We start from the raw sequence: 15337 nt of genomic DNA, 5'->3' as shown, positions 1-15337 counted from the left end.
AAAACTATCATATCACATAGGATGAAAGATCACATCATGTATGAGAGAGGATATAGCGCTGTGTTCTTTGAGCTCATCTTGTGCTGGGGAAAGCCAACAAGAGATCAGAGTGCCACAGCAACAGAAGAAAGAGACAGGACCCACCACCACATCTCAGTGTGATCTCTGAGATATGACCACACATGGAAGAATGAGCTACGCACTAGATTTTTACAGGTTTTACATGAAAAAAAAACCCAACGTGTTATTAGAAAGCTCTTCTTATAGCAACAATGAAACCAAGTCAACAGCTGGTCTAAGCATCATTATTAAGTTCTTTCCATGATGGTTTCTATAAGGGAATGTGGAAGGAGAGAGCATCTGCTCCCTTAAGTTTATCTGATCAAGGACCTTGTCAAATGGGATAAGGAAAAGGGGAGGTAATAACCAGAGTATACAGACACACAAACCTGACAGATGAACAGTAACAGAGACAATGACAAGAAACAAATTTTGTCAAGCTAATTGATGGGCTATCAAGAAGCCACAAACATCATTTCAGAGTCAACCTAGACTTTGCAACTGACAAGGACACAAACCTGAGGGTCCCACGTTTGGCAGGGGAAACTGTCAAACTATGCAAGCTGATGAAGGAATATGCAAGGGAAGTGAATCAGAGAGGAGTAAAGGGGGAAGTAGGTAGAAAGGGGCATAAAAGGGACCTGTTGCATTAAAACATGGCCAGTCATGTCTTGACTGATCCCTGCACCTGATAACCACAGTCTGTTCTGTTGTCTTCTTAAATCTTTTTTTTAACTCTCTTTCTGTGTAATCTCACTCCCTATCCCTTCTGTGTGTGTCCTGTAAGGACTAAGTGACAGCTACTGGGGGGACCAGTGTGAGTGGACTGGGTGCCAGCTACTGGAGTCAGACCGGGGGTTGTAGGCATCCCAGACCTGTGGCGTCAGCTACTGGAGGGACGGGTGCCTTAATACCAGCTACTGGAGCCGGTGAGGATCTCGGGCAATTCTGCACCTTCCCCAAACCAGCTGTGCAGGGGTGAGGGGGTTGCAGTTTGTTGGCAAACTTCAAGCTGGAACAGCTGGCAAGAAGCAGGTAAGAGGGCCCAGGATCTGGGCAGGGGTATCAGGGAGACAGAGGGGCCATGCCACTACTCAAGGGATCTGTAAATGTGTGTGTGGCTCTAGAGAGCAGTGCATATGTGCTCTCACTAGTGAGCTTCAATCCTTACCAGCCGGGGAGGAGGAGGGGAGTTGGCTGTCCCATGCTTTATGCAAGTCCTACATGTAGCTGCTGTTGAAGGCAGCACCCCGTCTGTGGCAGTCTGTGGAGCCAGCTGTGTCAGTGTCCCCTGCATGTGTCTCTGTGATAGCTGCTCAGCTTTGCTACTGACGAACATGCAAAAAGGAAAGCAGCAGCCGTGTCCAAGGGTCTGGGACAAAGACCCTCAGATCCCAGGGCACACGGGGCTGAGCTCCAGCAGCCAGACAGGAGGAATTCCTAGGCTGGAGCTGCTCTAGGCAGCAGCCCTTAAAAAATCCCTTAACAGTTTCCATTCAAATATTTGGTAATTTAATTATCTTTTTCTTCCTATCTCTACATATTTTATGTTGTAACTTCCACTATTTGTTATTATTTGCTTTCCACTCTACTCATCTGTACAGTTCTATCATGCTCCTGGAAGAAAACAATGATTTTGCACTGGAATTAAACTTTGAAACCACAGATGCTTAAAACAGGAGCAGTCATCCTGATCCTTCTTGAGATATCACTGGTAAAGGAGGCAACATTTAAATGTTCAAGAAAGAAAATACACTATGTATCGCTTCATGCATAAAATCATATATGTATTCCATTTGCTTTTCCCCAGACTGGTTCTTGAAAAAAAGAAAGATCTGCAATGAATAATATTCTGAGAGCAGGCTTTAGCAGAAATAAGACAGCTGTAAGAGCAAGACCAGATCTTTATCAGTACACACTACAAAACAATTATCCTAGGAAAACCAAGGGTAACAGGAATAAAAAATGTCTATGTTTATTAAGGGTGAAAGTTACTCTTAAGCTCAGAGACAGCCATAACTCCTCCTCATTTAAGTCTCATGTGGGGTCTCAGATGAGGTTCACAAGCTTTATGCTAGATCTCTGCATAGCAATGAATCACTCGTACACTCTGCATGCTGGGTGTGCAGCTCTGCTTTTCTATAAGCACAGTCCCTAACAGCAATCACCCTTATTACCAAAGCTGTGTATTTTAACAATTGCAGAGGACAGCCAAGAAAAGCTACCCTTTCTTACCGAGAATGGAGTTTCTCCCCTGCACTTTAGGATCTGGTTTGTTTGGGAGAAGAGAAAAATCTTCTAATGCTTTCCATGGGCATATCATCAAGCATGTTACTTAAAGAAACTTTAAAAAAAGAGACATATGAAGGCCAGTATAGGACTAAAATCCCCATCTTTTGAATGTCAGTCCAGAGGGGCACAACATCTCTTGGACTACACTACACCAGCCTCTTACCGCAATAGTGTGCACACATAGCAGTCCCCCAGCCAAGCTCTAAGCAGAATTTAGAGCACTTATTTACCAGCACTTTATTTAAGGTGCCTGCACAAGCTAACAAGCCATATGGAATTTTAAAGATTTAATATTAGTAAGACAAAGTCAAACTCAAGTGTTTGCTTTTTCTGAAACTAGAAAATGTTGACACAGTTCCAATACCTTTCACACAGCAGTTGACAAAATGGATTATCTGTGATGCACTGTCAGCTGGGCAAACTAAGAATACTTGAAAAGATTGTTTACTTTGCTTAAAGAAGAAATTTCAAGTAATTTTCTTCCAAATATTTGTACACAAGGATTTCAAAGCATCTCCCTCACATTAATCCTCTGCATGGCTCAAAACAGAACTAATTGCTCATGTTTACATAGTGAGTCAGTCTCATGAGATCTCTCAGTGCTCTGTAAATGAGAGGATACAGGAATTTTTCCCCTCGTCACTCTTGATTTTCAAGTGCTACCAACATCACAAGAAAAGAGTTAGGATTCTCTTTGTTTGCTCTGTGAGAAGGAGGATGGTTGCAATTTCCAGACCAAGAATCTTTATGCCCACAATTTCTGGGGCAGAACATAACAGCTTCTTGTCCTCCAAAACATGGTTTGAAATAAGCATATGGGAATACCCTATCTGCCTGAAGGATTTTTGTAGCCAAAATATAAAATAGTGCTCTAGAGCTAGGACTTGGGTAAGTATTGATGTTAGTGTTCTACTCCAGTACTTGGTGTGACTAAAAGGATGTTCCTCTCCTCAAATTTACCACTTGGTGTTAAGAGGGCTATTTTTCTACAAACTTTGCCTTGCACAGAATCAGTTATATCACACTGGTTTCTTTGGACTTGCTCATACCTCAGAGAGAGGAACATCTTTGCCCGGAAAAGAGAAGGTGAAGAGATATATAGTCACCCTCTTCGACTAGCAAGTGGGTTGTTTTAAAGACTACAGAGTTAAAGTCTTCTCAGGGCACCAACCAAAAAACAAAAACAACAAAAAAAGCAAAATCCTGTGGTCATAGCCAGGGGAAATTCCGACTGGACATGCAAGATATTTTCCTAGTGGGGGTACTTAAGCATTGAAGGCTGCCCGTGGAACTTGTGAAATCTCTATCCTTGGGGACATTCAAAGTTTGATTGGACAAGTTCCTGAGAAACACGATCAAGCTTGGAAGTTAATTCTGCTTTGAGCTGTGAGTTGGACTAGGTAGCTTCCAAAGGTCCCTCCAGCCTAAATTGTTTTGTGATTCTATGATTCATAATCCAGGTTAACTAACCTCAATTAGCTGCTACAGGAGACAAAAGACAAGACAACTTCAATTTCAAGCAGTTATATGAAACCTTGAGGCTGAATTCAAACTGCTATTCTGAGCTCTACTACCCTCACTGCGTCTGTAAATTGACTGACTCAGCTTCAGTTTTTTCCCTAGTCAAGAGTAAGTTGCTTACACCGCTGCATGACAAATGTCTGATCAACACAAACAGAAGGCTATATAGAATGGATTTTTGTTTCAAAATAGAAATTCTTTTTCCCTTTCCCTCAGACCCCATTGCAACTGTGAAAAATAAAGTGACAAAATATGCTATTCTATGGACAGGGTTTTCATCCAGCCACCCATGTGCATAAATAAGCTTTTCTTCTTAATTTTTCCTGCAGGCCATCTTCCTGCAGAAGACCTCTACTGTCTGCTGAAGCAGTTCAAGACCATGCCTGGGTTTATGTTTTCTCTATCTGTGTTTGGGTGCATCTTGGTTTACAGTTATTTAAACTAAATTCCTCTGACAGAGTAAAAGGATTAACCTTATGAAGTAAAGCCTGTTGGTTTACTTGGGGAAACTTTTCTAGCTGATCTGCAATTGAAACTTGCAGCATCATCATCTGCAGGCAATAACCAAAGTCCACATGTCCCAGCGGTCAGACTGACAGGACGCAAGCAGCATAGCTTTACATTTGTCTTCACAGAAGACCAACTTTACTCTCTCCCTTTCTCCCACTCCAATTTTTTAAGTCCAAAGCTTGAACTGGATGATACTATTCACTTTTCAGGAAGGATTCTTTCTTACCATAATGAACTTTCAGTAATAATTAATGGGGCATAATCATTTAGTGCCCCAAGTCTGAACAGGTCATTAACTTACATAAGGAAAACTCCCTCTCCCTCAGCAAGAGGAGTATCAGTGCTTTAAGCTTCGAAATGGCTTCAACACATAAAGCACACCAATCATACTAAATGGATGACCAGATAGATTTATAACTAGTTGTCCTTTAAATTGAGATTTTTATGAAATTAGGAATATTTTAAATTAAATTTTAAAAACCCAAACAAACAGTGATTAAAATTATCTATTGGATAGATACTGATTGCTAGCCATTTGGGGGCTAGCAACTAAATGCTACTGTTTATTCAAAATTATCTTCGTGATTAGCCCAAGTTATTTCTCATTTAATTTTATTTCCTTCATCCTAATTATTCACTTCTAAAAAATTCAAGGTAAAAGATGAGAAGGGATTTCTAACAATTTACTGAATCTTGTTTAAAAAAAAAAAAAAACAACAGAAAACTTTTTTATGTGACTTTTGTAATTCCTCATCTATCAGATAATACATACATACAGTCAAGTTAACAATTGAAATCTGAGATTTCAATTTCTGCTTGTACAGGCCGTATCTACTCTGCAAGTCCAACTGGTGGTAGGAACTAATTAAAACAAATCCAACCTTAATATTTAAAACAGATTTGCTGAATAAACATCAGCACACTTATGTACATGGGTGAGAAAAAAACACATTAATTAAAAATATACTTAGAACTGGACATGTATTTTATTGGCCCCAAGTGCCATTGCTCTTTGTTAAGCATTCCAGTACAATGTATTACCACACTTCAGCATAGAAGGATGGACTACTACCCACCTGATACATCCAGAAATGTCTGTGCACGTCCGGTTCCTGCGCTGCTAGTTGCCATACATTCATAGAAGCCTTCATCAGACAAGGAGACCGTGGCAATTTCCCAACTCATACTAGATGATTCTCTGGAGGAAGAAAAGGGTATACTCACTAAATTCCTGAAGGAATCAAGAGGTGCAAGAACTTGGTTTCCTGACTACAGACATAGGAGAGTTTCACAACAATTAAGAGGAAAAACAGGCCCTCTGATGAATCAAATTGGATCTAGCTTTATGGATTTTATTTAAAGAAATTGTATATACATTGTCAGGCTTCTTATAAATATTAAGAAATGTAAAGTTTTTGCAGAACATCTCACTCACACATCTACAAATATGCCTTTAATATATGTCAACAGTTGTCACACAGTAACTAAACCCACTGTATTTGCAGTCATGCACTCAGCTCTTCGTATTCTATTGTTATATTTACTACTTGAGAAGACAACTTTCCTTAATACTGACAAGTTTCTATGTAGACCCAGTATGTGGTACCAAACCTGTGGCTCTTACTAGCAAGGGTAACAAGGGTTCAACCTCCCAGCCTGAGCTTCTCAAACTCACAGGTACAGATAGGGGTTACACATAAAGGAGACCACATTCTTTACCTGATATACTCTGCTTTCTCCCCCCTATATGCAAATCCACTAGTAGGTTCATATAGTGTAGACAGCAGCATCTACCCTACCACAAGATGACTACATCTAGGCAGCTCTCTTTGTACTTTTTAAACTGCAGGGACTACCTCAATCCCAAACATTTACAATCCAGCAGAATGGGAAGATGATATGAAGATGACTGACTTCTGCTCTGCCAGCTGCACCTTTGAACTTACGACCAGCAATAACTATGATAATCCAATATTCTGCACATTGATTGACTAGCCATACAAAAATAAACAGCGCAACACATAAAGACAGAATTGATAGATTCAAGACTGAAAATGGAGGGTGGGGTACAGACGAGATATAAGCAAGATAATATAACAAGAATCCAGAAAAATACTTGCAGTTCTTCTATCAATCACAAGGACAAAGCTGATAGGCAATAACACCATGTATCATTCACATATAATGTCAAAGTCAAGAAGAGGATAAAGGTACAACTACATTAGCTGGTGGTTACATGTGCTTAAAAACAGTTACAGCTTCTCAAGATTCAAAACCACATTTTATACAACTAATGGTGCAACAGACACACAGATGATGACATTAATGAGCAAAACAGTGGTTCTTCTGCAGTGTCCCAGCTCTCTCTGTGGCCTGTTGCTATGGCATATAAACAAAACTGATGAGCACTGAAGTATCTGTGATAGCATTGGCAAGTAATTGACACATTATGGGAAAACACTAAATTAGTGAATCCTTTGTCTCTCTCTCATTTGTCTGAATAGATTTATCAATGCTTAAAGAACATAGAGAGAACAAGAGAAAGAAACTTGGACTATGAGTGAAAGTTCAATGCTGTAGCACCATGAGACAGACAATCCAACTACACCACAGATGAAAACAGTATACAGTGACCTCAAATGGCTTCCTACTTATTCTCTCATAATTCATACTTACTCTAGATAACCTAATATATCATATATCAAATCTATGACATTTTACAATGCAATGCTGGCAAATGGACATGGCAGTAACTGCCAACACTAAAGAATTAGGTAGTGTGTCTTCCAAGTAAAAAGTGAGAAACTTCTCTTTCTCATGGAAAGTATGTTAAAAGTGAAGTTACGCAATCCTCCTCTTCTTCATTCCTGACTTTTGCTGTACACCAGATGTCAAACATGGACTCCTTGAGAACAGAAGCATAAAAGAAAATGTGTCCAGAGTGGAAAAGCTTGGCAAACAGAGACCTGTGGTGGTCTATTAAAAATAACTAAATATGGCAGCAATGAATAATATGCACCTCAAGGCATATGCTGCATACTTTGGCACTGACTCTAAAAAGCAGTAACTGCACACAACTCTTTGCAACATGTGTTATTGGGATAACACAGAACCTTTCAATGTCAAGTCATTTATTTACCCAAATCATTATACAATATATGCAATTTGCAGATCAAGCTGCTTACCTAGTCAGTCTAGAAAATACAAACATGCTCCCTTAGCCAAGCTGCAAAATCTGAAGACCAAATTACATCCTGGTTATTAGTTACTGTAGAAACACTGACAGAGAGCACAGTGATATTCATGTTGTATCTAACCTCACCTCTTGGTCACCACAAACCACCATGCTCCTTATCACGTTTTCACCTGGGAAGTTACCAGCAGCAGGCTGTGACTCACATGAATGAACTAAAACCGAAGATTCACTTGTACCACACTAGCTAACACATAGTTTGGAGGGATATATTCTGCATGGTTTCGCAAATCATATACTAGACTTGACTAACAACCACAAATATCAGTTGATTCAGAGCAAATTTTTTTTAATTATTATTATAATTAGTATTTTAACTAACTAAATTGACTGGATTTCTTGTGAGAATTTCATGCATTATTTTTGCCAATTCTGACCTTTGCAGGGTTGATGGGATCTGCCATTTATAATACAGAATGGATTTTAAAGACACATTAGTGCTTAGTGCCCACTGACTTCCCACTGGCATGAGGTACTTAACTACTGTTCTTGGTCTCCTAAATCAGACTTGTCAGAAATGCACTAGGATATTAATCAAAATCCAAATTTTCTTACTAGACCACCCACCACAGGATGCAGAAATCTAGGAAAACAAAGCTGTTGCAATTTTAGAGAAATTTCTTTTTCCTACACGTTATTCATTTAAAATTAGAAATTATTATCACAGCTGATAGTACCTCTGGAATCACAGTAGAAAAAAAAAATTTCAAAGTATGTTCACTTCAGGAACCCTAAACCTATATTCATTCCAATGGTATTTTCACATAGACAACTGTCATAATAGAACTATAATATTCAACCTATAAACCATTTTTGAAATAAGTATTAAAAAAAATTGAGTAAAGATGACATCTTGTCACCAAAACAAAACTCAAACTCATTCAATGCAGAGCAATAATATAGCTCGTATCTGCATTAAACTAATAAGTGGACAAATCCTGTATGGAACTTCACTACTAATAAAATGCAGACAAGCCAAGCTGAATTAGAATCTATTTAACTGTGATCAATAATATTTGGCTTGAAATATATTTTGTTAAATTAACTTGGATGATCTGTTCATTCATCTGGTCTGTAATACAAAAAATGAAAAATGCAGCCCAATCATAAAGGTGCTGGATACATGAAAAGCAAGGAGTAGAAAGAAGTGTGTGGTTTGAATGGAAAAAATTACACAGCTGCTAAAGTATGTGCTGGGGTTGACTAAATGTAAATGACACCTCATAAAAAAAAAAAAAAAAAGCCAAACAAAACCCTTTGCAAGAGGCTACCAACACTGTTTTCCAATACATACTTCCCTTTCGTTCTCAGCTACCAGAATTACAAGATGGACTTTATGAGTATTTTATGTCTTTTTTTTTTTTTATTTATTATTCTTATCTCATTCTACAGAGAAAGAGCATGCAATCCATTTTCTATACAGAAATCTAAAGAGCCTTCTCATATATTCAGTGTAAGTTTTCCTATTTTGAGAGATTTTCTGAAGAGTAAAATTTTCTAGAGTAGGTCATATGATATACTTCTAGGGCATCCATGAAAGGCCATTAAAAATAAAGCACGTTAATGTATGTTACAGAATCATCTATGTATCATTGGAGGAGGCTGGGGGTGGAGGTGGTGGTGTTCCAGAAAAAAAGCTAGTTACTGATCTACTTTACATAACTTTTAAAAATAGAAATTAAAAGCATTTGCCTTCTAGACTTTTAGACCCAGTTTATCATAATTTAAGAACACGCATTTGAGGGGGATTTTGGCCAGAAACATATAATTTCATCATCTGTGCAAAGTGTACACCCTCCTCTAACATGCATATATATATATTTTATAAATCTCTCCATAGAATACAGCCTCCCTAACAAATATCACCAAAAATAACAGAATGGAAGTAATAGGATATAAGCAGTATATAATAGTAAATAATAAATAGAAATCACAGGATATAAGCAGGAAATAAAACAGTATTGGAAAAAAAGGTCACTACTTACTTGAAGAACTGATCCACTCCTAGTTTTACTCCATTTTTAGTAAAACGCTGAGTAAAAGGTATAAGACTTTCTACGTGGCAAGGAACAGACCCTGGCTGTAAATAATATCCTGGAGTCTTGGTGGGCATTGTAACTTTTGGAGAAGCTGAAGAAAGCAAATATTCCCCAAAAGATTATTAACAGCTACTAACATACATCCCATCTTTTCCTTTTATTAAAAGGAAATTCAATTTCTGATAAAGTTATACTTAGTAGATAATAACATTAACCTGTCCATCATGATCTAGAGATAGAACATTGGAAGGAAACAGCACAGAAAGTACTTGTAAAGGTTAGAAAAAGATACTAGATATCAATTTTAACTGATTTAGATATGACAAACATCCATTCGATTCAAGTTAAAATCTCTTACCAGGAGTAATACTAGAAAATGAAACACTTGAAACTCTCTGAAAAAGATAATCATCCTTGTCATAGCCCATTATTTTAACAAAAAAAGCTTCATCTGGTGGAATGAAGTCAGAAATATTCCATAGTCCATAGGGCTTTCTGTCAGGATAGTATTTCACAGGCAAGGTCTTAAGAAGTTCCCCTGTAATACTCAGAAGTTCCAGTCGGTCTACTCTAGCTGGAAGAAAGATCCCTGTGGTATTTAGCAGCACGAAGGTAGGAATCCCTAGGAAAACAGAAACACACTATTTCAAGTGCTAATAAATAAATAAATAAGGAAAGGTTAAATTCATATTTATGGCTCACTACTCCATGAATGCACCATTCAGTTTCAACCCTTACTAAGTAGCAAAAAACTAAGTTATGCTAAGCTGTGCTCTGCTTATTAGCTGTCAGGAGACACAGCACTCATTATCAGGGTTTAAATTACTGATTTCCAACAGGTGTTTCTGAAACAGCAGCCTCTTTATCAACTCCTCACCATGCCCCAGAGCCAAAGGCTTTTTCTGAAGCTCCAAAAGTAACAGCAACAGTGTTGCAATTTTGAGGCATTTCATAAAAACATCTGGATTTTCATGACATAAAAAAAACCCTAGCTAATACGAAAAAATACTGCAGTATGATAAAACAGGAACCTTGGCTGCTCTCACACATTCAAGGCCCAAGAACAGCAGCCCCAGGTTTATCACAAAATTCACCAGAGAGATCATCACAGAGTTCTACTTGATTTTGGGGGCCTAAAAAACGTTTATTGTTTAACATAGACTAAAATGGAAACAAACCTTGCACTGGTCTGCTGGATGTTTTTTTAAAGTCTAATGTTGGCTTCCTAGAAAACCCAGCTCGAAAGTCAATAGTGCTGAGACCTGTGATCCGAACAGAGTGCCTTCCACTGCTCGAGGTCTGAAAAAGCAACAGAGTGAAAGATCATGTGCATAATTAGCATTTCAGGAATTGCAAAGTTTCTAATCCATCCACCGAGTTCAGTGGTCAGACTTCAGTCTTCATTAAAAACAAGACAGAATGGAGGCTTATGTCAAAAGTTTTAAGTAAAAATGCCGATAATAAAGCTTTACTTTTAGATACTGGACCCTGCAATTGTAGCATTGCAAAAAGAGACAATTTGTCTTGGAGGTAAATCACAACACAAACACGCAAGATCAACAACTACTTGTCACGTGCCAGTGACTGTAACAGGAGACTGTCTGGAAGTTAGGATTTTGACCGTTCTAAAGTATACTACAAAATAGTAAATGAAACACAAGTCAACAGAAAAATCCATGTAAAATTTTTGCTGATAATATATATGAACAACTTACTTGCAGTGCTACAATAATTTATCTTACCTTTCTATTTATTAGCAAGCTCCCTTTTTAAATATACACAAAACTAATTTTACCCACGAGGCATATGCAAATATCATAGGCACTGTATATCAGGAAACAAGTTGCAACCTCAACGAACACCATATATTAAAGATTCTTCTCTTTCCCAGTCAAGGTCTCAGTGAGAAAGCAGAGGATGCAGAAGTACCTCTCACCCCTTTCCACCATCCCCACCCCCACCCACCTTGTCATTCTGGTTGAATCAGCAAAAAACAAATCACACCCCCAACCCATCCATCCACTCTTGAAAAGCCTTAGCTTTATGTTGTTTGAGACTACAGTAGCTTTTATGCAAGTCCTCAATCTTAGAATTACTTTGTTTTATCTTGAGTTACTTTCTATCATTCTATGCTGAGAAAGAAAAGGACAACTGCTGCCGGCCAAGGGTGCACAAGAACCCAAGGCTTTTTGTCCTCACCTACTTCCACACCCTTCAGATGTTAGGAAAAAAACAAAAAAAAACCCAAACAAACAAACAAAAAAAACCAAAAAACAAACAAACAAACAAACAACAAAAAAAAAAAAAAACAAAAAAAAAAACACAAAAAAAACCAAACCCAACAAACAAAACACTGCTGCACTGCACTAAGCCAGGAGTTAGATTTTTACAGACTTAATTAACAATGACAAACCCATAGTCAATTTCAACCAGAACAGCAGGAAAAAATAAAGTTCAAAAGGCTGTGAAGAGTGATATCTAAGCTATATTAAGCCAAGATCAAATCTGCAGTTAGTAGAATCTACTCCAAGTTGTTGTTCAGGGGGACGATACAGCACACGAGACTTGCAATGTGAAAGAAAATCAGTATTAAAACGAAATAATTTCACTCACTGAGCTTTATCTATCTAGAGAGTATTATCTGATCCATTCTCAAATATGTAATTCCTTCAGTTTAGTAACCACCTCTGATACAGCTGCATGTGAACATTAAACAGTTGTTTCTTACAACTAAATGCCTAGGGACAGCCATTTAGACACTATGACAAATTGATGTCTATCTGATTAAAACAACCTCTATTTGCTTCTATTTGGTTAGCCTTTCACCTCAGAAAAATCACTACTAAAGCCTTTTTTATATAAACCAGCTGTTAACAATACAAAGAAATATTTAAGTGTGCCAAACAACTCATGTTATCAAGTGTTAATTGGCAGTTAAAATCGCATTAGACAAACTCAGTGACAAAGTTTTCTTTTTATAGCTTTATACATCTGTATAAGGAATTTATGGTGTGAATAAACTTTTCACAAAGCTTTTTGGGTTGGGTTTTGTTTTTTTTTTTAAGTCTTCAGTCACAGCCTTAAAATCCTAGTGCAAACAAAACAAGCCAGTGACTAAAGCCAAGTAAACAATCCATAGAAAAATACATTGGGAAATTATTTCTCTTTATGAATTATTCAGACCTTTGGATACTTGCGAATTTTTAAGGCTAGAATAACCTTACAAAATTTCACCATCTACTAGTAACAATAAATGCATCTGTCACTGTCGTGCCTAGGAGCTGGCAGTCTTACACAAACACCTAAGAATAAACTTCATCCCAAAGATTGCTTTCCAATTAGTGTCTGTCAAGTCTCTTTTCGTTATTTGTAGTTTAACATGGATCACTGGTATTGTACATTAGTGTTTTTCCTACCAGTCTGGACAAATATGATAAAAAGAGCAAACATGTATCTGTCACAGATGTCAGGAAAAAAATGCTTTCCGGTCTTGCAAACAAACACAAAATAAAATTGCCCAAAATGCAGGTATCTATAAACAAACATATGAAAAAAATGTATGGGGTTTTGTAAAACAAACTGTTAGTTTTCATAACAGAAAAACCAAGCTAAAATGGCTAAATAAATTTTTATTGCACTGTTGTATTTATATATTTATATTTATGCAGCTGAATTAAGGCTTTAAGGAATGTGCTCATTCAGTGGAAATTACTCTGGACTGGTTTGTCATTACACTCCATCAAACCAGCTGCATTTGGCTATAGGGATGTAAGGGAGTAAGAACAACAGCAGTCATTAAAGACCTGTCTTGATCACAAGAACAGCCAAGTTTTTCTGCTGATTTCTCATTGATTTTCCTCTCCTTTTCTCAACCACACAGAGGATCGTTTAACTCTATACAGCAGGGAAGTTTTTGTGGGATTGCTCAGCTGAAAAAGCTGTGGGCTATTGATTAATAGAACAAAAACAAAGAAAGAACAGAACAAAACAGCAGCTAATGGCTTCTTACCCCTGCCTCTCCCCCACTGATTCACCTCCATCACTCAGATACAACTGCCTTCTAATGCTGCTGTCTTGGAGTTTGCACGTAACTGTTACTTGCAAGAAGTTGGATGCCTCCCAAATTGCTCCAAAGAAACCTTTTAAGAGGAGTCCACAGGGCAGGTCTTTGTGGGATGGAGTTAGCAAAAGCAAACTGATGCTCCCTCTTCTATTAAACAGAGTCAGACTGTTCCTGTTGAGGCCCATCTCTTGGTAGGTATCTCAGCAGTAGGACCAGCAGATAAATTTAGTCTCACAGCTAACTCTGAGGTGCAGGAAACACAAGCAACAGCAGGACTATCTTTCTGAAGAAGCATGCTTCCTTCGCTGATACGCTATGGAGGGAGGAGCCACGTGCTCATCTCATGTTATTGCTCTTTGGAAAGACTCCCATCACCTTGTAAACCAAGAATACTATAGCAGACCTGGAAGGAAAACTTATTTATCAAATACACATACATGCATAGATTTGATGTCCTCATACTGAAGTACCTGAAGGCAACTGGAGGCCTCCTGCAGCACAGGAGTCTACTGGATTGCATACTGTGTGTTTTATATTACTCAAACCTCTGGTTTAAAGACTTCACTGAGCATTGAAACCGCACTAACACTTGTTCGTGGATTAAGGTGAGATCTTCTTGGACTGATCATTCTGCAGTTGATTTAATAGCAGCTAATAGTGTTTAGCTCACCATCATTTGTTATCTCACTAAAATTAAAACTTTTTGCACTTCCAGGAAACAAGTACCTGTATAAGCTGTTTGCACAAACCTAATTAAGACCTGGTTTGCTCATAAAACTAATTAAAATATTTCAACTATATTCAAGACTCTTTTTTTTGTTGTTATCCAAAATACATAAATTTGAGTATTTTATTCTCCACAGAATTGGAAACAGCATTATGCTGAGCTTAAAAAACCAAAAACCTTAAAAACCCTTACTGCAGGAGAAGCCTGATGCTTTGGCCGGGACTGGTTTGCATCTAGCTGAGCATGCTGGCCTCGTTCCAGCTGAGCCACTTGGCAGTTCGCACCACGCTGAATGCCAGCCTCAGCTTTAGGAGAGCTTATTAGGTCTGAAGGGTGTTACACACTGAGCCTGTAAGAGTGGCAAGCTCCTCTCTCAGCAATTTCTGGAATCCAGAAATTTGGGCAACGTAGTGCAGGCATACACAAGTGGTTCCACATGGCTCAGCTCACATCCAAAAAGGCCTCAGCTCAGCAACAGCTATACAGGGCCAAGGAGAGATCACATAGGGCTTTTGCTTTTTCTGTACTCTGTTCCTCTGTGTTGCAGGGCACTGAATGTTTACTAGACTGCAGGCTTAACCTAAAAGATTCCAGTGAGCTACAGAGTTGAATACTAAGGCACTGACTGTAGGAAAAGTTCTCTCAGTACCCAATGTCTGATGTTACTACATCCAGCGGGACCCAAACATGTTTGGTGTTTGGGGGTTTATTTTGTTTTGTTTTTTAAACAGACCACCAGGTTTTTCAGCATTTCTGGTCCTGGAAGGATAGACAGACATTCAAACAATTCTCCATAGAGCTGCAGAGCTCAACCTGCTTTTCTAGTTCTAGTTCTGTAGTAGTATCAATAGTTTCCTACAGTTCTGTATGTG

The 15337-nt window shown here is 38.2% G+C and overlaps 1 protein-coding gene across 1 annotated transcript in view; it reads right to left on the bottom strand.

Moving 5' to 3' along the window:
• The window catches only part of HMCN1 (hemicentin 1), a 210130-nt gene that overhangs the window by 136529 nt on the left and 58264 nt on the right, over positions 1 to 15337 (bottom strand). Inside the window, exons 7-10 of the mRNA XM_075038698.1 lie at positions 10854 to 10974; positions 10034 to 10297; positions 9622 to 9766; positions 5460 to 5581 (exon numbers count right to left, since the gene is read on the bottom strand). Coding sequence (XP_074894799.1) covers positions 5460 to 5581; positions 9622 to 9766; positions 10034 to 10297; positions 10854 to 10974 — 652 coding nt within the window. The remainder of the gene's footprint in view (positions 1 to 5459; positions 5582 to 9621; positions 9767 to 10033; positions 10298 to 10853; positions 10975 to 15337) is intronic.

This window comes from Buteo buteo, chromosome 10 (genome assembly GCF_964188355.1).
Source record: "Buteo buteo chromosome 10, bButBut1.hap1.1, whole genome shotgun sequence".
NCBI classification, from domain to species: Eukaryota; Metazoa; Chordata; class Aves; order Accipitriformes; family Accipitridae; genus Buteo; species Buteo buteo.
This window is presented reverse-complemented; position numbering and strand designations above follow the sequence as displayed.